Source organism: Lissotriton vulgaris, chromosome 7, assembly GCF_964263255.1.
Source record: "Lissotriton vulgaris chromosome 7, aLisVul1.2, whole genome shotgun sequence".
Classification (NCBI taxonomy): Eukaryota; Metazoa; Chordata; class Amphibia; order Caudata; family Salamandridae; genus Lissotriton; species Lissotriton vulgaris.
The window spans coordinates 1,628,684,240-1,628,709,088 of NC_141695.1; the positions used below are offsets into that span (position 1 = coordinate 1,628,684,240).

At 43.9% G+C, this 24,849-nt stretch overlaps 1 protein-coding gene across 2 annotated transcripts in view; it reads left to right on the forward strand.

Moving 5' to 3' along the window:
- Positions 1–24,228, forward strand: part of LOC147706151 (uncharacterized) — a 162,924-nt gene extending 138,696 nt beyond the window's left edge. For both annotated transcript variants that reach the window (XM_086932586.1, XM_086932585.1), the window contains exons 3-5: positions 6,325–6,471; positions 13,161–13,301; positions 24,037–24,228. In XM_086932586.1, coding sequence (XP_086788712.1) covers positions 6,325–6,471; positions 13,161–13,300 — 287 coding nt within the window. In that variant the 3' untranslated portion in view covers position 13,301; positions 24,037–24,228. The remainder of the gene's footprint in view (positions 1–6,324; positions 6,472–13,160; positions 13,302–24,036) is intronic.
- The last annotated feature ends 621 nt before the right edge of the window (positions 24,229–24,849 follow it).

Here is a 24,849-nt window from a genome sequence, read left to right on the forward strand (position 1 = left end):
GCATATAACACCCCAAGGCCTAAGTGACTGAAACCATTGTGCCGGCAACTAGGCCCTCTGGACTATCGGGTTGCCCTGCACATTCTTAGATCTGAGCCAAGGCCTTTTTTTGCGTGTTGTGTGGCAAAGTTCCTCAGTCATGCATGGCTTATTAGACAAAAGTTTTTTACAGGATCGGTACAGCTCTCTGCTAAACTATTCTGACCACAAATCATTGTAGTGCTTCATGGTGGATCTTTCTAGTTTTAAAATCACAAGTTACGCACATTCACTTTTTGCTTATATGTTTTTTTAACCTTATGTGCTGCTATCTCCAAAAGGGTTGGAACATTTTACAGGCCTGTGGGTGGTTGTAACCAGCTTCCAGACCCTATTTAAGATGAATATTATGCAGTTCCTCTTTCTCTACTTTTTTTGTATCAAATGTTTGTTTTTATTAACATGATGTGTATTAACTTTTTAACCAGTTGAAGACGGTACCTGCACTTTACACCACAGGCGCAGTAGAGTACCTGGATGGATTGTCTGCATATATCTTTTTAGTATGTTGATGTACCATATGCATATCTTGTATTTCGATCATAATTATTTTTTATTTTTTTTAATTGATGTCGAAATAAAGCTTTACAACAACAATATATTATGAGCGCATATTTAAAATCAGTGCAATAGAAAGCGGAAACGTGACAACATTTTTTTGAAATGTATAATCATAAAGTGCGTCAATCCCTATCTGATACTGATATGAAACTCTCCAATCACAAACTGGAACTGGAACTACAACCAGTATGATATGCCCCCAATACATTTGTGGTAACATCCAAGAATATAGAAAGAATAAGAGGTGGTGCACACTTTGCCAAAATATGCAGTGTTTCAGCTGTCCAGTCTAGAGTTAGTGGTCCGCCAGCCTATCTGGCGATGACTGTTCCATGAAAGAACCCCAATGAAAGGAAGGCTGACAGCATCTCGGATGTATGTCAAACACTGGTTGTAGACATGGTCAGACCACCAGGTAGTTATCTTCAAAACTCCTTTTGCTATTCCCAGAGTGAGGGGGGATCAGATCCTCAAATTAGGGAAAAGCGTAATCAGAGACCCATCAGTAATAAGTAGCTAGCTACCCCTTTTGCCCCATCATTTGCTTTATGATATACCTCTGCTCTTGAGTTTGGTGCAATGTGCCTAGACCTAATGGATTACATTGCATCTCTGCTCATAAATAGAGGTTTTGGCTCTTTCGAACAGCAATCCACATCGAGCACTCAACTAAGCACATCCTTGACTCCAATGTGCAGTACACCGGACTCAGGCTGATATCATCCTGAGAGAAAGTCTCCTCTGCACTTTAAACTTTACAAAGTTCTGCCCCTCTCTACAACAACTTCCTTAACAATGCTGATCAACATTTGGGTACACCTAATAGGGAGATTTAGGACAAGTAATAGGGCAATATTCAATTTAATTTCCTATTGACTTGTATTGGAGAGGAGTAGATTTTCAGCAGAGAAAACAAAAATAAAGATAATTTTGTCTTCAACAAACCTGGAGATTCCCACTTAAATAGGGAGTTATGTATTCATGCTCTGTTGTTATAGATGTTATTTCTACTGTTTACAACCGCACTCTTTCCATGGGTACGCCATTAAAACACATCATATTCAGACACATGCAGGCATCTCGATTTCCAATAAGCTGATAGCATTTAGTTAAGAATGTTGCATTCAGTCTAGAGAGGAAAACATTGAAAAAGATCAGAAGTCGATGTCTTTGCAGCATAAAAACATCTGAGAGCCTACTAAAAAGCTATAGGAGCTCTGAAGCATGTAAATTCATACTTGTATAGCCCCTACTCACCCGCAAGGGTCTCAAGGCGCTTGTACGAATACCGCTGTGGAACCCATCCTGGCTTTCCCTGTGAGGCGTCCACTCCTGGGCACCCCCAAGGTGGAGGCCAGGCATCCTTAGCGTTGTGGGGGCCGTTGTGGAGATTAAGCAAGCTATTGCCCAGAGTTGCAGAGTGGTACTCCATGATTGGAATAGGCACCGAGGCGAGAATTATCAGGTCAGTGGAATTTTTGAGCCCAAGACCCGCCGAGGCAGGGAATTGAACCCTGGTCCCGGGCTAGACCTCTGCATCAGGGTCTGCCGCTCTAACCATTGAGCCACACTTCTCCACTGTAAGCATCTTTAAAGCATCTGTAAAGCATCTTTACTCATAGGGTAAACTCAAGTCGGCACTCAAATCAGTAAAAGCTTTTTAATGCAGTGAAAACATTGCTGTAACCCTCTCTTTCTTCCGCTTTAAAGCCCTACTCATGAGCTTTACCATTCCTTGTCATGCCTGCTAACATCTGTGTTTTGCTGGGAGTCCCCTCTGTCTCTGCCACTGTCATAGAATCAGGTCTAATTGAGCGAGTATGGATTTGCCAGATCATCCTCTGGTACCCAGTCTTCCTGGAACTCTTTTGATCCCACACTAACCACAAAGAATAATCATTTACATTAATTGAGCTTCTGCTCCTTGGTTGCTGCTTCTCTACTTTCTGAACCTACTCATGCACCATATTGACTCAATGATCAATCAGGAAATCTCTGAAGTTGATGATCCCCATGTTGGAAAGTGACTTGTCCTCTACCCAGGAAACCAGTATCACAATGGAGCCCGGTACCTTTAGGCCAACTTCTTGCTTTCTTGTTATGAGGTAAAATCTCGAGAAAGATATTTCTTGACAGCTGGAGACACACTTCAGATCCTTTCAGCTCTTTAACAAGATTCACAGGCCAAGACCTCCTGAGTTGGTGATCAATATCTTAGAAATTATTTTTGAGGGGGAGCTGGAATTTCCGCTCTGAACTCTCAGTCAACATGAACGACCATGGCCTATTGGCTACAGAGATAACAATCAGCTTTTGATTAAGTTTTCTGCATATTTAAACTCATCTCCTGCATGGCAGATGTCAGCAGACTGATGGACCACCGATAGCTCCAACTAAACAGGGGAAGGAAGGAAGGTACTAGTGCAAGAATCAACAACGTTATACCCTCCTTTCCTACAACAGCTACCTTTGGCCACGTCCTTCCCGTCAAAACCACAGCAAACTAGCGTTGGGAAAGCCAAAAGGCATCTGTTTAATGTGCTAAAACATGCATTGAAAACAGATTAAAGACCACTGGAGGGGGCAGGGAGGGCTAGAGGTGCAAATGACCCCATGCAGGTAAGTACCTTCGCTCAAGTGGAGCCAGAAGGAGATTCCCAAAATGCTCCAACAGAATTAGGTGAGAGATACTTTACTGGAGTGAGCCCAGACCACCTAGTGTGGCATGCTTCATCATTGGGTTCTCCATCTAGCACTGAGAGGCAATTCTTTGTAGTCTGGTTTGTAGTGTGTACTTTTTTGTAGAGCATATTGTTTCATTGGGTAGAAAATATGTAGGAGACATGAAGGGTTAGAGAAACTGACACTTGTTTTTAACCTTGTGAATGGGGTTTGAAGGATGAAGTTGATTCTGTTGGCTGGTCTTTCCAAACACAATGTTACTCCTCCTTGGTCATCTCTCACACTCATTTTCAACCCCCAGCACTCCATGTATGACATTATGGACAGCAAAGTGACGTCTGTTAATTGTAGATTGTGAAGCATACCGCACTAAGTGGGTGAGGGTTTATTAGCCATCAGAGTATGACTGTCCATGATGTACCTGCTTCTTCAAATCAAATCGAATGAACTTTTTGTGCTTCACACAGGTACGGTTCTTGAGAATGTGCAGTCTACCTCTCTTTCTACAAGGTACTTTCTCCCACATGCACACTGGTTACTAGGATTAGATCAAGCACTGCCAGGAAGCAACATAACCTGGGATGTAGATTGAAAGCACAGAACAGGAAGCAGTGTGGTCGTCAAGTACCCAGGGTGGATGCTCCTCCCCCCACTCTCTGCGCCTCCATAAGTGGGAACAAAATTGTCACACAAACTGATCAACTGCAGAAGGAAGATGGAAATGCTGGTCAGTGTGATCCAGAAGCACAGGCTGCATTGTGGAGTTGTGCAGATTTCTGTTTTTAAGATCTAAAGGGGGTGCAGTGGCAAATATCTCCCTGTGATCACATGAAGGTTTTCGCTTTCGCGGTACTTGTCTGGCTCTTTACAGCATCATAAGGTTAATGCACTGATCTGCTAAAGGAGCAAAGGGCTGTACAGCTTTTTCCTCTGGAAGAATCACTCAAAGTGCTACTGAAGTTCCCTTCCCATTCTTGTGCTTTGAATTCAATCTGATCACAAGGGTGAGTTCACATTCCTGTTGCAGTGACATCATACCTGCTATCCCAGACCATGGCTTTTATTTGAAGAGTTATCTGCCCTGGTTTTCTGATGGGTAGCTTATCCTCATCAGTGTGTTCCTAGAATGAAAATCCTTTTTCTGGGCTGTGGAATAATAGGCCAGGAGAGGTGCAAAAACTGACAATATGCCCTGTATTACCAAATTCAAAGGTAACACGTATTCATTTAATTGCTCTAGCCATCTATTAGGGGACATCATTTAAACACTTACATCTATTCCCCACTTTTCTTCTGCCAATCCTTCAGAAATCCTATCGTTCAAACCTTAGTCATTCAATCAATGTTGCACCGTGATATCTAAGTTGTTCCTCTGCCTCCCATCTTAGAAATAGATCAACCATGCCATATCTAATGCATTTCCTAAATAGAAATATTGGGCCCCATTAGGATGGCGGGCAGATCGCCCCGCCGGGCCGGCGGTAGTCACCGACGGCCCGGCGGGGACGATCCGCCCCCCATCCATGCAGCAAAGCCCCCGCCCCATATTACGATGGCTGGGGGTTCCACAGCGGACGGAAAGACCGTACGCCACTTTTCCGACAAGTCGACCGGACGGAAAAGTGTTCAATATGGTGGCGGTGTCTGTGAGACACCATCAGCCATATTACAGTGGGGGCGGAAACATGCCTTTCCGTGGCGGCATTGCCTCAAAGATATCCAAAGTCCTTGAGTAGATTGTGTGCCTGTAGAGGGATGTGCCAGTCTGCGCCACAGAGTCTCCTGTGTTACATCAATCCATTCTTGGTCCCCTTAGCTGTCAGCTCTCAAAGGAATAGTAACTTTGAACCAACCAAGTAATGTTAGCTCGTGATACAATAGACGCTGATACTTATCACTGATTGTGCTAATTACCTCATCAGTAATCATCCTTTCGTCCTTACTCTAAGTCCTAGGGGCCCATTATGATGTCGGGCGGATTGCCTCTGCCAGGCTGGCGGTAGCCACCGCCGGCCTTGCGGGGGCAATCCGCCCGACATCCTCCCCAGAATTCCCCCGCCATATTAGAATGGCGGGGGGACCGCGGCAGACGGAAAGACCGTCCGCCGCTTTTCCGCCCCTGTTGCCTGGTGGCTGGGGCAAAAAATGCTTAATATGGGGGCGGTGTCCCATAGACACTGCCAGCCATATTAGCATGGGCTTTCAGACATGCCTTTCCGTGGCGGCAATGCCGCCACGGAAAGGCATGCGGTCTTCACTCTGGGGGCCCCCTGCGGGCCCCCAGAGTGAAGGAGGGGTGGGGGTTGCACTCGGGGGGTACCTGTGGTACCCCCCTTCATTTGCATAAACAAAGCGGCAGGCACCGCGCGGGGCCTGCCGCTTTGTTTATGCAAATGCTGAACCGCATTTTTAGCATTGTGGCGGGCGGTGCTGAGAGCACCGCCGCCACAATGTTGAACATGCTGGATGTGCCCGCCACTGTGGCGGGCGCATCCTAATCGCTATGGCGGGACCGCCGCACACATGGCGGACGGTCCCGTTTCCACCGAGATGCATAATGGACCCCTAGTCTTTATCTTCTCACCTTCTGTGCCTCCTCCTTTAACACTTAGGACCTGATCAGATGTTCTGTAAACTTTCAAGTGTGGTTGGGATCGGTGGGGTGGCGTTAGAGGAATGAGGAGGTTCTCTAATGTAGAAAGAATATGAGGAAAGCAGCCTTCTTTCCAGCCTACAGCATGGACAGTGACTGCCTCAGAGTGAAGGAACTCCTCGCATAAATAAGGACTGTAACGAGGAGGATGAACGCGCAGTTAATGCAGCGTAGCCAAGAAAGAACAAAGTGCAGGTCAACTGCGATCTCTCCCTTCATTCGCTAGTATGGACTCCACCACTTAGAGCACCTAAGCAGTTTGATAATTTTTTTCCACCCTTTAAAAAGAGAAAATGGCAGAAATGAAATGAATGAATATAACAACACTGAAATAAAATATTCCAGTCTGGGTCTTTCTAAGTTTCTGTTCCCATTCTTTTTCCATTCAGAACGGCCTGGCGAGTGCCCGATTGTGTCTTTCAAAGAGGCTGACATTGAGAACAGAGAGGATTTTTGCAGCTCAGACAGTGAGTGTGCGGGGGTCAAGAAATGCTGCCTCACGAAGAAAGGACGCACGTGTGACCCATCTTTCAAAGGTATGTGGCCGAAGATACTGAGCTGCAAAGTGGAATATTTGTGAAATCTCCTTGTGTGTTTGTGATGGCTTGTGTTTATGTGTGCACAATAGTTTTCTACTTCCAGCTCCATTCTCTCTACAGTATCTTCTATGTTTACGTAGGAGTTAGACTTTTCCTTTTCTCGTGCATCCAGATGATGTTAGGGTGCTGCTTTTAAAGTCTTTTTCCAACAGCGCAGCACCCTATCACCATCTTCATGCGAGAGCTCTTGATAGCAGTAAATATTAAGAAGTTAGAGGGAGGGTGGGCTTTGGAACAGCCCTCTTCAGCTACTGGCTTTCAGGTGTTTTTCATGCTTATCTATTGCTTGGATGGGCAGTCTGTCAATGCAAAGGTTTTGAGGGTGTTTCCCATTAGTTTTCCTGTTGGACTGTGTTGATTGGATCATTTGGTCAAATAAAAAAATATTATTGGGTAAATAAAAAACACTGCAATAACAACACATGTAAATGTAGGAGATAAAGCTAACCGTTAATAAAATCATCAAATCAATCAAGAGGCATGAGCAAGAGAAATGCACTTGACCAAACCCCTTCCAACTAAACCCCTACAAAATGCTGCATTTGTAGTATTGCCATATCAGTCATGTACAGAGGGTTAGCAACAGGAATATTCCAGAAATAATTAAAGTGTTGAATGCATAGACGAGGCTGTCCTCATAATTGATAAAGTTTCAGTAAAGTGCCAAGATCTGTGTTTTATAATGCATCCTTCGGTGTGGTATGCTGATCCATCTAGCATATCTTCCAACTAATACCAGAAAATCAAGATTGATTGTTGGATTTATAGTTAAAGTGAGGATTAAATAAATAAGTCTTACTAAAAATGAACTGAAAGATTGTGCCTTGTGCAATGCATTCAAATGCAGCCATGACTACATCTCGCTGAGCCCTCGTTCTCGTCTGCCATATGTTGCCAATACATGCACTGGCCAGCAAAACCACAAATGCAGAGTGCAGAGTGCATGACTGTGTGTGGAGGGCACTTTTTCTTTCTCCAGATGAGATGTAGCTGGATCCAAGAATGTCATCTGGATCATGTAATCCTCTTTTTCTAAACTGTTGATGCAATATGTGTAGCTTGAAATTGAGACCACGTTTGTGTTTTTTGGTTTATGTACTTGGCTGTCACATCATCAATTGAAGTTATGGTTTATGCTTTTTCTGCTTGCTGATTGGATGCTTAAGCTTGTCATAAACTAAAGGGCCATTTCTATTCACTGATCACCCTTTCACTTTAATTCATTTGAGTTTGCTGCCATGATACATGCTGATGGATTGGCATCATTTTTGTTCCCAAAGTAAATGTGTACTGACACATAGGCTTTTTTAAAGAGCAACGAATATATTGTCCCCCTATCAAAAGAATCTACAATGAAATATTATGCCGTGTATGTCATTTAAATTCAGTACTTTCAGAACAAACGTTATCTTCTATTTCTCAATTTTATAACACTCTTCTTTGAGGACACAACATAACTCTGCTAATGCGGTTTGTTCATCAAAGACGAGGTAACAAACAGACTACCACATCTGGGGAACGCAAGCCTTCTCTGTCAAATCTCCTAGGATCTGGAAGAGTATCTCTATCCAAGCAAAATCAACAACAAACCTCTACAACTCACAAAAAAGCCAAAGACCTACCCCTTTAAGGAGCGCAACACATGAATCGAAAGTCTGCTCTTGGCCTTCCCCTAATAATTATATCTTCATGGCAGCCATGCCACCTGTTTGGTGCTCTAGTGCGCTCACACTAGGTTTGCGCTTTACAAATCTCATCAATATATACATACACATATAAATACATACAACCAGGAGCTCTTTTCAAAATAATGACTATTATGAAATACTACTACTAATAATATTATCAACAATAATAATCATCATCATAATTATACTCATCATAATATTGAGAATAGTTAGTCTTTGTTTTCTTATTATTCTTATCAGGAAGAGCATCTAGAAGCAGTTACATAAAAAAACTAAACAAAACATTATTTGTTTTCTCCTAGCTGATCACTCTTTTTAAAAAGTTTAATATTTCATGCTGTGAATTGTGAGCAACAATCATAAACAATTGACAGGGAGAGTATGTAGCCTTACGGCTAAAGCGTTGACCCTGAAGCTGGTCTCGGCAAAGACGCTAAACATCCTGTGACTCTAGGCAAATCACTTAGGGGCAGATTTACAAGCCCCTTGCGCCTCTTTTACGCCGCCGTTGCATCACTTTTGTGACGCAGCGACGGCGCAAAAGATGCACCATGGTGCGGGGTATTTACAACGTGACGCATCGCCCAGATGCGTCACGTTGTGAAGCTCTGCGCCAGAAGAGGCGTACCATCGCAGGGGGAGGCGTTCCTGTGCAGGAACGCCTCCCAAAAGTCTACAAGATTTCACTCAGTCACTTTTGGGCCCATGCTGCGTCAAAACCCTGAGCCTGCTTGAAGTAGGCGTAAGGATTGACGCAGCATTGTACACATAGGGCCTGATCATTTCTGGAGCTGCGTCGTGCTTGCGACGCAACTCCAGCAATGCGCTGCTTTTACGGCACAGATGCGTGCCGCATCTGTGCCATTTTTGCCCCATGGTGCGCCGCATTGTAAATGCGCCGCATCATGGGTGGCGGAGCTGCGGCGCACAATTACTGGCGTATCCTTGCCAATATGCAGGGATGCGCCAGTAATTGTAAATCTGCCCCTTAATCTCCCCGTGCCTAACAAAAATGAATGTGTCCATCTGTAACGAAACTAGTGCTCATGTAAAGCACTCTGATACCTGATATCTTTGGGTCTAGTTCGCGCTATATAAAACTCTAAAAAAAAGTGATAACCCACTTGCCTGTAAGAAAAAGAAGTGCGCTTTATGAATAACAAATAGAATTATAGATGGGTAACAGTTAATTATGGGGATGTCTTTTACAAAGGGTTTCTGAGTGACATGAAGATGATGATGAGAGCAAAGCTCAAGTTTTCTGTGATGTCACTGAGAACCGTGAGGTGAGAAATACCTCAGTAATTCCCCTTTTACCCATCTGTAAGTTTTTTGTTATATTTGGCCCCTCAGCTCATCCACCCAGAGGCATAATGGGGGAGCCATACATAGCATGCCTCATCCTCCCTGTGTCAAATTAGGAAAACAAGTAATATCCTGTTACCCACCCGCAGCACTCTTTGTGCCTTCCCTTCCATCTCCTTCAGAAGCTGTGCTTCCTGCATTCCAGCTCTGCTCTGACAGACTCTCACCACACAAAATCGCATTACCTCCTTCCGGTCTTAATCTACCATGCCCAGCTACCATATGTAGTATACTATATACTATACTTACCTCCAGCACCAATTTACCTTATTCTAACCATGCCCACCAACTCTAACCTACCATACCGACCTACCTACCTTACCCACTGAAAATACTTTTTTCACCTCAGACAAGGCTCTTGAAGGGAAAATGTTTTATCAGCACTCCCACATCTTTGTGAGAAAACAGTCCTAGACCTTCTTCACTTTGATCCAGATTAAGAATATTACACCCCTCTTGAGAGACAATTCTTAAAGTGGGAGCTTTGAGAATGACCCCTTTTACAGCTTGAAATACTGTCTCTTGCTCTTCAGACCACGCACATTTGGCATCATTTTTGAATGTTGAGCAAAAACTGTGAGCATTGATGTACAGATTTTATATAGCATTTGAACTACTCAAAATACTACCTTATTTGATCTGTATTTGAAAGAGTTACACTTGTTTAATGGTCTGAGGTAGCTCTATCTTGTGTGACATACTATTGGATGTTATTTAATGTCCACAATATTCAAATTCTAAAACAAATAATCACCTGTCCTATTGCAGAGTCACACATCTATCCTGCAGGGTCTCCAATACACGTCCTATAATTTGATTATGTCGTCAACAGTTTTACGAACACCGAGATATCTTCTTGGAAAGCCACTAATTTCTTAATAGAGGTAGGAGATGAGTTTTTGAAAGATGGAGCAAGCAATGATAAGTCGAATGGCATGCTTAAGTACTTCTATGTCACGTATGGACCTATACATGTAGTCAATTTACTACTTCCTGGTAATAACCCACTTTGGCTCCACAGGAATCCAGTGATGAAAAACATTTAGCTCCATCCAGTGTGGCTAAAAAAGTATTAGTTTTCCAAAGTGGATGACATTTAACTATAGTTTTCTTAAATAAGCATTGTTCATCAGCACACAAACACAACAGCCACAATCTTTTTTATAAATCAGAATGATCGGATCCATCAGCTCTTTCAAATGCACCATGATCACACATTTCATCCAGTAATATGGATAATTTTTTATTAAGGAAGATTCCGGACTATCCAGCCTATTGAAAGCATCACACAATGTATAACATGAGTTGGCCCTGCAAAATGCAGCACCTCAAATATACTCACAGGAGTATGCCCTCCTCTGCCCAGCTTAGTGTGCTTCCTCACTTACATGTGGTGCTGGTGGGTATTGTTTTTACAGCTGGTATCTAGCCTCTGGAAGAAAAAGAGAAGTCATCAGTAAACTGAGCAGGCTGGTGAGGACTCAGAGCGCAAGAGAAGACTTCACCAGCTTCATGGGGGAAAGTAGGAGATGGTGAGACCATTTCCTGCTCATATAGTACTAAATATCCCTGGAAATCCTGCTCTTCCCTTCAGAGCATTAACTTGTTCCCCAATTGGGAGGGTGCTGGATAGGAAATAGGAAGTAGATGCAGGGCACTTAGGGACATATGTATCAACATTCCCTTTTGCGATTCCTAAATAGCGATTTTTAAGGAATCGCTATTAGAAATCGCAAAATGGTATGTATGTAGAAATTCGGGTTTTTTTGCGATTTCTTAAAATTCCTTAATTGCGATTAGCAAATTGCTAATCGCAATTAAGGAATAATTTCCCATTCATTTCTATGGGCCCGGAGGCCCATAGGAATGAATGTGAAATGATTCTCAATTTAAGAATCGCAATTTGCTAATCGCAAATTGAGAATAATTTCAAGGGTGCAGGGGTGCCTCAAGAACACCCTGCTGCACCCCTGAAAATGACATGTGTGCGCATATGGCGCACATACATGCCCTAAGGGCATGTACGAGCGTCACATGGCACCTTTACAAATTGCATAAAGTGCATTTGTAAAAGAAATCGCAAATTACCACCAACTACAAGTTGGTGGTAATTTGCGATTCCTTAAGGGCATTTAGGATTTTCTTTTTTGCTTCATACATTGTATTTAAGAAATCGCAAAATGTGCGTTTCCTTAAATGCAATCGCAAAATATGGAATGGCAAATTTTGCGATGCCTTATTTTGCACCCAAATTCTTTCATACATACCATTTTGCGAAAATGTGTTCGCAAACTGAATTTCGGCGTTTGCGAACCCATTTGGCCTTGATACATATGGCCCCTAATGATAATCTGAGGGCATAAAGTGAGAGAGGTCCAATAGCAGGGTCATTTACTGTTTTATGACAGTGTGACAGATTAGACATTTTAGATCATTAGTAAGCATTTTACTGCTCTGGTATCAACAAGGCTTGATTTGCTGCTAACACCAACCCAGAGTGTTCACAGCCTGTGGATAATGGGAGAATACAACTGGTAGAGTATATCGTTGCTCCCCAGATGGTATATGGCATATGCTAATATCCTGTTGTAGCACCTTAGTATTAACTCCAGCGAACCGGGCTACTGTAGCTTCTATTCCTTGGGTGGGTGAGGAGGAGAACGGATGGCCAATCATGTGATGAACACATGTCTGTTAATATCAGCACTTATACATACTTAGCAACCTGTTGGCTCTACAATGAGGGTGCAGTCAGATGTTGAAGAGGGTGATTTCATCAGAATGATTAGAAAATGAGTTATTTTAGCTGGGTGATATAGGGTTAAAAAGAGGATGATCCCGCTGAAGTCTATGGAGAAATGTAGGGGCATATTATCAAGAACTGCTTTAAAAATTATCACCGGTTTAGCGGCCCTTGAGAATTCCAATAGAAGTCCATGTTCTGGTGTAAACATGGGCTTCTATTGGAATTCTCCAGGGCATTTTATCAAGCCCATTATTGCCGCTTTAGCAACAGTTTTCTGCTGCTAAACCGGCGATCATTTTAAAGCAGTTCTTGATAATATGCCCCGTAGTTTGTTAGGAGAATGAATATGAGTGGAAAGGGGACATCAGCCAAATGAGGGTGAATTTACATGTATGTTTATAATAGCAGTCAAATAATGTTTTTTTCTACGGTCTTACACCTCAAATTGGATGCTATCTTAAAAGAAGTCCTTTATATTGCTAAAACTTTGCATGAAAACTGGTCTTTACTTAAATCTTTCTGATTGTCTCCACTCTTTTTTTCTTTCAAACTGCTCTCTCCTTACCGCCTATCCCCTGTATGCCTCCTCTCTCTGAGCACAACCTACTCTATTACGTGCACGTTTGCCTTAATATCTATTAATGTGTTTTTGCAAACTGCCCACAACTCATTTACAAGGTCTGAACCTCTCCTGCTCTCAAAGTCAAATGTGGCTGTCTGTCACTCGTAAACCATTAGAAGATGGACTTGTTCCTATCTGCATTAAGATATATGACAATTTGTTATGTCACTATGAAGACATTGTCTCTGATGCTTCTGTATTTCAGCTAAACCTGGTACATGCCCATTGCCTAATTTAAGCTGTTTCCGTGCTGCTCGTCTGGCTTGTGATAGCGACAGCGGGTGCGAAGGAAACCTGAAGTGCTGCCCATCTGAATGTGGAATGCAATGTGAGCCGCCAACATAAGGTACAGTATTCACTGGAATTTATAGAAAACAGGCAGGGGGAGGTACGGGGGTAGCAGGTGCGTAACACAAGCCACCGCAGCCCCAGCATTGCCCCCCCCCCCCCCCCCCCCCCGAGCTCCAGGGGCCCCCTCACCCAGCGTGAGCAAGCACTGTTAAGCAGCACTGCCCTGCCAGTGGCTCGCCGTGTGCTCTTTATGGCAGAGTGTTGCATGCATGGGGGAGGGGTGGCCGCTGAAGGCAATTCACTTGAGGGAGGTGGGCACAACCAGCTCACAGGTTTGGGGTGATGGTTCTGCCTAGGGCACTGTGGGGTGTTGACTGACCTGGGGGTGGGGACATGCACAAGAGCGGGTGGTTACGGGCAAGCAACGACAAATGACCGCGTTAAAATTAATGCAACACTGAAGAAATGACTAACACTAACGCGAAAAAAGCGGAGATGGCCCAATTCGCAATACACAAATCAGTGAAAACCAGCGACAGGTGTGCAATTCCCACGCCTCATACGGGAAAATGCACATTAAAAGCAGTCAAAATAAAATAAAAAATAAAAACTGCGTAGCACCATGGATGCACACGGACCGAGTGCAGAGGACAACGTGGATCCCACAAGCCCCCTGGAGGACCAGCCTGGGACCTCAGGTCAGGGAAGGGAAAGGACAAGAAGAAGAGGAAGACGAAGTTCAGTCTGCAGGAAAACAGGATCCTGATAACGGAGGTGGTGGAACACCATCAACTACTGTTAGTCACCTCCACTGTGTCACTGGCAACTAAAAATGGAATAAGGCAGACCATCATGTACAAGGTGAATGCAGAGGAGTGCTGAAGAGGTCAATGGCGCTGGAATGATGTGATGGGCAAAACCAATCAGAAACTCGCAAACAACCGGAAGGCAGCAATGTAGACTGGAGGTGGAAGTCCTACGCCGCAGGAGGAGCTGAACGAGATGGAGGAAATGTGGTCCACAGTGATTAGTGGGGAGACGGGTGCAGGTGCTGGAGGCAAGGACACTGCTCAATATGACCGGACAGAACAGCAACATGGTGAGTAACGACCAGGGACTGGGGGGACGGGGGAGATGGACACAATGGCACACATGCACAATTAAGCATAGCACATCTGCGGACAAACCCTGCTCCAGACCCCCAAATCCCACCAGGAGACCTATGCAACCAAGTAGGCAACATCTCAGCACTGTATAAGCACAGAAGCCAGAGGCACACTGCAAGTAAGGGATAAGGGACAGATAAATCAGAGCTGCAGGGACGACTCCCCCAAAATGTGGCACTTCCTGGTTCATACTGTATTTTTCACTATCTAAGAGGTTCTGATAATGCACTCCGACATAATGTTTGTTCAATTTGCAATAAGCATTGGGATTCCTTTATATCTACAAGAAGCTTGCAACAGTAATTTTCGCATATTTGATTGAAACTCTCCAAGGAGATACATACACGATTGCTCAATAAAAGAAGGATTTTTTCTGTGCAACAACTTCACTGTACATGACTTTTTGTATAACGATTACTTTGAATCATTTTGGCTTCTGATGTTTCACTGTTTATGTGTTCTCTTGTTACACTTGAGTACTTACAGTATAAAATGACACTCTTTTTGAGTGTCTAGTGTAGTGCATTTGGAGGCTATGACCTTAGGTCTAGCTTACACACACTTTCCTGTTCTTCCAGCAGACATATGTGCCTTTGTTTTCAGTACCAGTACCTGCCACCATCTTCATTACTTTTTAAATGACACCCCATAAGTCCCCAGTGTGCTTTATTTGGCCTGGCACTGTAAAGAATCTCTATACCACATCCACTGAAATGTACCCCTTTAGGGGAATCACGTGTCTTTGTGTAGTGAGCTTGCATATTTTAGGTCTGGTGACTAAAAAAGCTTTATCTGTGTCTATTGATCTCTCCAGTCAATTATGTTTGTAAAACAATATATATATCATACATAATATACATGCATAGAAGGATTTTGGTCAGCTGATACAGAGATAAAAGGTTTAGAACAGAGGGAGATGGATGTGCACTTATATAGACATTTAGAGAGTATTGAATAATAGGATGAATTGTTTGAAAAGATATGTTTTTCACATAATGAGTGATATCCATCTCTGTTTGATTATTTCAGTGGAGAAGTTGTCCCTGCTTGAATCTTTTTAGTGGCACCGTCCAGCATAGAGAGATTGGGTGCATGTACACACTTTGCAGTCCTATTCCATTTTTTATATTGTCTGACGTTGCAAAGTTTTTGGGTGATTCGTAAAGGGGGAGGGTCCCAAAACATGTATTCTTCCAAATGTATTTATTTATTTACAGGCACATGCATCAATGTTTGCTTTTGCAATTCCTTCATTGCGATTTTTAAGGAATCGCAATTAAGGAATCGCAAAAGCCTATGCATGTAGAAATCGCCTAAAAAATTGCGATTTCTAAACATTCTTTAATTGCGACTCGCAAATTGCGAATCGCAATTAAGGAATACCTCCCCATTCATTCCTATGGGCCTAGAGGCCCATAGGAATGAATGGGAAGACATTCTCAATTTGCGATTCTCAATTAGAGAATCGGAAATTGAGAATGCAATTTCAAGGGAGCCAGGGTGTCAAAAGAACACCTTGTTGCACCCCCTGAAATTGATCTGTGCACATATGTTGCGCACACACATGTCCTAAGGGCATGTGTGTGCGCAACATGAAACTTTGAAAAATGCACAAAAATGCATTTTTCAAAGTTTTTGCAAATTACCATGAAGTTCAACTTCATGGTAATTTGTTACTCCTATTAGCGAAATCGCTAATTTTTTTACTTTGATGCATTGCATTTAAGGAATCTCAATTTAGGATTCCTTAAATGCAATCGCAATTTAAGGAGTCTCAATTTAGAGATTCCTTAAATTGTGATTTTTGCATTTGGGATGATGCATCCCAAATGCAAAAATACCGGTCGCAAAGGGGCAGATTCTGGGAATCTGCCCGTTTGCGACCGGTTTTTAGCTTGATGCATGTGGCTGTTAGTGTTTTATAGAGCGCGAACCAGACCCGTGAGGGTATCAAAGTGCTTTACAGTAGTATCAGGTGGGATACAGGACTAAGGGGGGAGGAGAGCAAAGGGGGATAGGGAAACAAATAGATACAGTATCTGGCAAAACAAACAATCATAATATCCGACTACTTTAAGGCATAGGAGCAAAAACGATGCAATAACAAGAAAAGCAGTCTCATCACCCTGAAGGATTGTTCGGAAGTGCAGGGTGGGTAACATAAGGGGAGGCAGCAAAGGAATAGTGCAATGACGATAGGTAACGTCAGGTTGAGGGGATGATTGTAGCGTGAACTTTAGGAAAGGAATTTGCCCATTAGGAAAGTTTTGGTCTCCTTTTTGAAGTGAGCTAGAGAAAGTATTCTTCTAATGGCGGGTGGGAGTGAGTACAATATTCTTGGGGCGGCCCCAGAGAAAGCCCTATTGTATGTTCTTTTTTTCTGGAAGTGTGCAGGTTGGAGCAAAAGGGCTCTGGCGGACCGGGAGTTTCTGGTTACTCCGGATAACACAGGTTTCTGTTCGACAAAAGCAGGGGACTTGGAATAGAGAGCATTGTGGGTGACGCAAGCCAGCTTGAATTGGATTCTGGCCTCAAGAGGAAGCCAGTTCAGAGCTTTAAGGTGGGGCGAGATGTGGTCAAACTTCTTAGAGCCAGTTAGAAGTCTGGCCGCGGAGTTGAGGCAGGCTTTCAAGGGTGCCACAGAGATCTTGGGTAGGCCTGCAACGGTGAAGCAACCATATTCTAGCCTAGAGATGACTAAGGCCTGAATTGCCGATTTTAGATCAGGGGGGTCGAGGAAAGGTTTCAGGCTTCGTAGGTAGTTCAGGTGAAATCTGACGGGTTTTGGCCATCGCGTTGATATGGCCTGCATGTTCAGGTTGCCGTCTAAGGTAATTCCCAGGGATTTAGCAGAGTCCACAATGGTAGGAGAGCAGTTTAGCACTGTGATAGCCTTGGTCCAAACTTGAATGGCTGTATTGGTGTTGGGTAGAGAGATTAAGAGGATCTCTGGGGCATATTATCAAGACAGACGATACAATTATCGCCGTTAGCGGCCGAAAACTGCAGCTAAAAAAGCGATAATGGGCTTGATAATATGCTCCATGGAATTCCAATTAAAGCCCATGTTAGATGCCCTTCACATTTAACATGGGCTTCAATTGGAATTCCATAGAGCATATTATCAAGCCCATTATCACAGTTTTAGCGGTAGTTTTTTGTCACTAAAATTGTGATAATTTTATCGCCCGTCTTGATAATATGCCCATCCTGTTTTTTGGGCATTGAGTTTAAGCTGGTTAGATGTGAGTCCGTGAACAGTTAGTTTCAAGGCCTCATTCAGGGAACGGATATCCTCTGGAGCAGAGATATTGATATAGAGCTGTGTGCGTCGGCATACATGTTGTAGGAGATATTGGCATTGCGCAGCACCTCTGAGAGCGGTTCGAGGTAAAGATTGAAGAGGGTGGGGGATAAGGTTGATCTTTGGGGACTCCAACTGTGATCGGAGAGGAAGTGGATAGGTTGCCTTTGATCAGGGCTCTCTGAGAGCGGTTCTGGAGGAAAGATCGGAAACAAGCCAGAATGGTGCCATCCAGGCCCATCCTAAGCTTGAGGCGATTCAGGAGAATTTCGTGGTTAACCATGTCAAAAGCTGAGGATAGGTCAAGGAGGATCAAGAGACAGGTTTTGCCTTGGTCAAGGGCTTGAAGGGCATCATCACAATGTGGAGGAGTGTGGTTTCCGTGCTGTGCCCAGGTCTGAAACCAGATTGCAAGTCATTTATAAGGTGGAAGTTGGAGATGTGTTGGCTCAGCTGTTGCTGTAAACATTTTTCCAGCACTTTAGCTAGGAGAGGGATGTTAGAGATAGGTCTGTAATTGTCAGGAGAAGCAGGATTTAAAGTGGGTTTTTTCAGAATGGGGACCACCTGGCTGGCTTTGAGAGAGTCAGGAATCGATCCCTGTAGGAGAGAGGAGTTGATTATAGTTGTCCAAGAAGAGATGATAGCCTGAGAGGCAGCGGCAAGGCAAATGCATTTTCCGTACACGTATAAACCGACATAGCACATAATGGCTGAAAGGATTTTGATGAAATTTGACAGGAAAATAGATTATGGTGTGGAAAGGGTCATTTTTATAAAAATGCAAATTGGTTCAGGAGTTTCTTAGTTCTAAAGCATACTTATACCCTATATATAATGTAAAAAGTCAATAGGAAATACAATTCACACTCCGCAACACACCACTTCATTCCACTGTATGCCACGCCACTCCACTCTACGACATGCAACTCTACTCTCCACCACTCTTCTCTATGCTTTTCAACTCTATGCCAGTCCTCTCTATGCCACTCCAGTTTAGGACACCGTGCGACACGCCACTTTATGATGCTACACTCCACAATACTCTACAACATGATACGCCACTCCACTCTACTCTACTATATAACATACTACTCCACTTTACACAATGCCACTCCTCTCTACATTATTCCACTCTGTGCCACTCCACTGTACACCAATATATTGTATCCAATCATACTCTACGTCACCCCAATCTACACCTCTCCACCTTACGCTATTGCACTGTACGCCGTTCCTTTGTAAAACCCTGTATGACACCACACTAAATGACACGACACTCCATTCTCCTCTATGACATTTGACTCCACTCTATGCTATTCCACTCTATGCCAGGCTCTCTATGCCACTCCACTATAAGACACTGTACGACACGCCACTCTATGACATAACACTCCACTCTACCACATGACACTCCATTCTATGCCACTTCACTCTACACTACGACACTCTTTTCAACTCAGTGCTTCTCCATTTTACGATATTCAACTATACGCTACTCCACTCTGTCACTAAACCCCACACCACTCCACTTTACTTTACTCCACTTTACGCCTCTCCATTGTAAGACACTGTATGACATTCCACTCTTTGACACAACATCCCACTCAACTCTACGACAACCACACCATTTTAACTCACTTCACTCTATGACACGCCACCCCACTCTGCCACTCCTCTCTACACTATTCCAATCTACTCTATTTCACTATATGCCACTCCACGCCAATACATTCTACAACACTCTCTATTCAACTCCACTCTATGTTACTGCACTGTACTCTCCTCCATTCTTAGACACTGTATAACACTCCAGTCTACTCACACCACTCTACTCCACTCCGCTCTATGCCACTCAGCTATACACTATTCCGCTCTATGCCACTCTACTGTGAAACACTGTATGACACAGAACTCTATGATACAACACTCCACTCTACTCTACAACATGCCACTCCACTCTATGACATGCTCCTCCACACCACACCACTCCACGCCACACCATTCTATGCTATTGCACTCTGTGCCACTCCAATTTACGTCAATGCCTTCGACGGCCCTCCACTCTAAACCACCGAACTCTACTCCACTACACTGCACACCCTTCCATTGTAAGACACCGTACAACACACCATTCTACTCTACAACAAAGCACTCCACTGTATGTCACTCCATTGTACACTATTCCACTCTATGCCACTCCAGTCTATGCCCCTCTATTATTATACACCACAACATGACACTCTATGACATGACACTCCACTGTATTCTAGTCTACGATACTCCATTTTATGCCACTCCACACTACTGTACAGCGCCCCACTCCACTCTAAGCTATTCCACTCTATGCCACTTCCTTCCATGTCACAACACTCTACACCACAACACTCTATGCCATGACACTGTATGCCATGATACTCTATGATATGACACTCTATGACAAAACATAGTACTCCATCCTACACCCCTCTACTCTATGCCAATTGACTCTACTTCGATATACGACACTCTATTCCACTCTATGCCCCTCTCCTCTACCATACTCTACTCTATAGCACTTCACACTACAACACTCTTCTCCACGGTATACCATTGTATGACACTCTACTCAGCTTTATGCCACTGTACGACACTGTCCTCCACTTTATGCAACTTCCTCAGTGACACTCTACCCCGCTTTACTCCACTTTACTCTTTGACACACTACTCCACTACTCCACCTTACGGCACACTATTCTACGTCATTCTGCGCCACTCGTCTCTACTCCACTCTTTGCATCTCCACACTATGCTATTCCCCTCTATGCCACTCTACTCTACACCACTTCATTCTATGCATCATGACTCTACACTATTTCTCTCTAAGCTATACCACTCTTCACCACACCACTCTATGCTCCTCCACTGTAAGAATCTGTATGACATGCCACTCTTTAACACAATGCTGCACTCTACTCTACGATATGCCACTCCACTCTAAGCAAATCCACTCTCCCCTACAACATACCACTCCACTCCACTAAACTCAACTGTACTTCATTCTATGACACTCAACTGTATAACACGCCACTGTACCACAGCTCACAGTACGATACTGCAGTGTATGACACTCTCCTCTACGTTACGACAGTCCACTCTACAACATTCCACTCCATTCCACAAGATTATACTCCACTCAATGCCACTCAACAACACTGTACTAAACGTCCCTCCAAGTGCCCACACTCCACTCAACAACACTCCACACAACGACGCACCACTCGACAACACTCCACTTACCATGAAACACATTTTTTTTAAATAAAGAAATATTAACATTCAATGAAAAAAACAAGATTAAGGTTAAGTTACCTTTAGAAAAACTTTATTTTTTGTATACAAAACCAACTTCAACTACACAAAGCTTAGTACACAGTGCTGTCAATTTGCTAGCCACACTGCATTCGCTATAACTCACACTTTCTCAATGCACTGCTTATACTCTTGCATATTCCATCCCTTATAGCATGTTAACAACTCATGACATCTCAAATTACATAATTTATGAGAACACTATGCATAGTAATGGGTCGAGTTATAGTTAATTTAGTGTGGCTAGCTAGTTGACAACACTGTAAGGAGGTGTGTTGGGGTTAATATGCTAAGTTATACTACGTTTTGGGTGGGCTACAAAATATGTTAACTTAAAGTTATATAACTATAACTTTAGAATTTTTAGGGTTTGTGTAGTTTAAGTATACAAAATAAAATAGAGTCTGCTTAGCTAGAACTTTTCTTTAAACTCTGTCTTTTTCGTTGAATATATATGTATCACCTGCCCTCAGGCAATGGTCCCATTTGAGCCATGGATAATCAGATCATGCATACGCCTGTCTCAACACATCTTGATTCTTATGGAGACCTCCAAATGGGTGACTCCGTGTGGGTATCATTCATGCATGAGGGCCTTGTGCCCTGCCACCTCACATTGCCCAGTGCCAGTGGTGACATGATGGCGTCCGCACCACTGGGCTCATAAAGGTTCCATGGCTAGCTGTGCACAGACTTGGTGGTACCAGACACACTGCGGTAGGCACAGGCACACTGCCACAGGACGGTGTCTTTTGGTGCACTGAGGTAGGGGCACCTGAATGCTGAGCGGGTGTGCAGCCTACGATGATGCGCCGTCCATGTGGTCCGGAATAGTGGCATTAGTGTGAGCCCTGCTGGACCACAGTGTAGGCCAGAGCCAGCGGGCAGTGCGGACCCACCGACATGTGACGTCTCCTCGCGGTTCACAGAGTTAGTGGCACCTCTAAGACTGAGAGGGTGTGCAGCCTGAGATGATGCCATGTGCACTGATATGTTCTCTGCCATTGCAAAATGAAGACCCACAGTGTGTGACCTGGTGGCCTACAGAGCGGGCTGCATGATGTGCAGGGTGCCATGCTCGTGGACCCCCGGGCTTGGAGCTCCCACTGGCACATGGTGGGCCCTCTTGGAAACAGGCCAGTGGCGGAAGGTGAGCAGGGAGGCCTAGTCGCACCGGAGTGGGCAGTCTCCACTGGGTGGCGGGAGGAGGAGGGGTGCAGCTGCCTGTGTGTGCAGGGGCAGGCAAGCGATGAAGATGTGCTACTGTATGGACTCTGCCGTTCATGTCTCTGGCAACAATTTCAGATGAGTGACCTGAAGGACTGCAGTGTGTACCGGCATGTGGTTGGAGACACACCAGTGGCTGCAGGTGAGGAGTGGGGCTTGGGTCCACAGTGTCAGCACTCTCTCTCCCTTTCCCTCTCTCTTTCTCTCTCCCTCTCTCTTTTGATCTTTCTCTCTCCCTCTCTCTTTCTCTCTCCCTCTCTCTCTTTCTCTCTCTCCCTCTCTTTTTCTCTCTCCCTCTCTCTTTCTCTCTCCCTCTCTCTCTTTCTCTCTTTCTCTCTCTCTCTCTCCCTCTCAATTTCTCTCTCCCTTTCTTTTTCTCTCTCTCTTTCTCTCTCTCTACCTCTCTCTCTATCTCTCTCTCTCTCCCTCTCTCTTTCTCTCTTTCTTCCCTCTCTTACTCTCTCTCCCTCCCCCCCTCTCTCTCTTTCACTCTATCTGTCCTTTGATGGGCGCTGATACACCATCTTATCTGTCTTTCTGTCTTGCAGGCTGTGACTTACAGAATGCCCAGAGAAGACTAGCCGTGCCTCTTCATGATTGTTGTTTTTTGTTTAATCTGTAATACATTTTTTTTTATTATATGATATGAATGTGTGTTTCTATTTTTCGGGCCACACCTGTATGTTAGGTGTTGTGATTGTGTGACTTCAGGCGATTTGTTTGGTTAATGATTTTGTGGAGTTGTGCATTCTCTTTGTCCACAGGGAGAGGGGGAGGGGAGGGGCGCTTTGGCGGTGTGTGTTGTTGCTCTCTTGGGACTCCGGGCTGCATGTTCAGTTGCTCGGGGGCATCTGTTGTTCTTCATGTTTGGCTATGGGCTGTGCTCCCTTGGCTGCTGCCGGTTGTTGTCCGACTTTGAACCTGGTCAGAGCAGGTGTTAGTTTCCTGCTGCTTAGGTGCCTTATCGCCTGTTTTGTGATCTTATCACTGATGTGGCTGGTCGTTGAAAATGTTGAGGTGTGTTGTTGTTGAAGCTTTTTGCTCGGGAACGCCTACTCTGTATCTCATTAGCGATAGTTGCCAAAGTCATCCATGGCAATGTTTTTTGAGGATGCTACCCTCAAAAAACTGGTGGTATCGGCTGTTCGCACTGGCTTGTGAATGGGGCGATAGATTTATTGTAACGTTGGCTGTACTAAAGTGCCAGTATCTCGGCGATAGGTCCTTGACAATATGCCCCCTAGTGTCTTATAGGAAGCCTCAACAGGCCATCTGACACCTACCATCGCATAAAGGATCCACTGGTTCATGAGTGAAGCAGTAATCAATGTACCAATGGCACAATGGCTTCTAAAGTCTTATTTCATCCCTATTAAACAAATAGGGTGCCTTTGTGCTTGATAGACTTGAAATGTTCAAATAGAAATGTTCATAGCCCCTGCAGTGAACACCAGAATTGAATTAAATAGAACGGAGCACAAGGTACAAGCTACCATTTCTATCCATTGCTTTTTTCTAACTACGTCATAGCTGGCTCTATGTACACAACAAGTAGTAACATTCCCATTTCCTAAGACAGGAGACAAGAGAAGCCAGAAAATGGTTTGGCAAGTGGTATTTGTTACGCTTGTTGATATTTAAATATTGTTCTTTTGCATGCTGTTGCCTTTCTGTTGTTTTTCACATGCAATTCTGGAATTACACCTTAAACCTTAAACCTTCTCCTCTCTTCCTACTTGTAGCCTCACTGGCCATTGATGGATTAAACCTTCCTTCCTCAACATTTCCCATTGTTTACTTGTTGAAGTTGATACCTCAACTGCCCTCCTGCTGTTGAAGCATATTGCCTGATGTTGGAATCCTTCAAATGTGATGCCCTCGTCACTTCCTGTTCCTGGTGTGGCAGTGCATTGGATTAAACAACTTCTTCTTTACCCGAATTTGTTGTTTTTATTTCTGTCGTGCCTGTCTGCCATCTCTGCTGAGTAATGCAATGTCTCATTTATTCAGTGGTCATGGATAGAATTATTATTGTAGGAATGTGGAATGTATTAAGCCATAGCCTGTTCGAAATCAATTGAATCTGGAGCTTTGTTTCAAATTATTTTTATTGCATTTTAGAACAGCACAGAAATATAGCACAATTGCAACAATTGTCAGTTTAGGCCAAGATTCACAGAAAGCACATGTATGTTACAGCTTGTTCACAAGTTATTTCGGAAATTAGATCCACTAGAAGAGACATTGATAGCATGTTACCCTGCAACATTTTCTTCCATAAAGCCTTTAAGAAGAGGACCAAAAAGAAGAAGAGAAGAAGAAAGAAAAAGAGATAATGAGAGCAAACTTAAACTACTAAAGAAAAACAACAGAACCTTGATGTCATGGTGCGAGTGGAATTGGAATGGGCGTGAGAGGAGGGCTTCCTGTCGAGCCATCAGCTCCTGCCTTAATCAGGTTATATGTGAAACAGATAAAGGGCTCTGAGCCGTGCACACCGTCAGTGGAAGCCCTTCCGATAGGCAGCTCACCAGCGGGTTCCATATACATTCAAA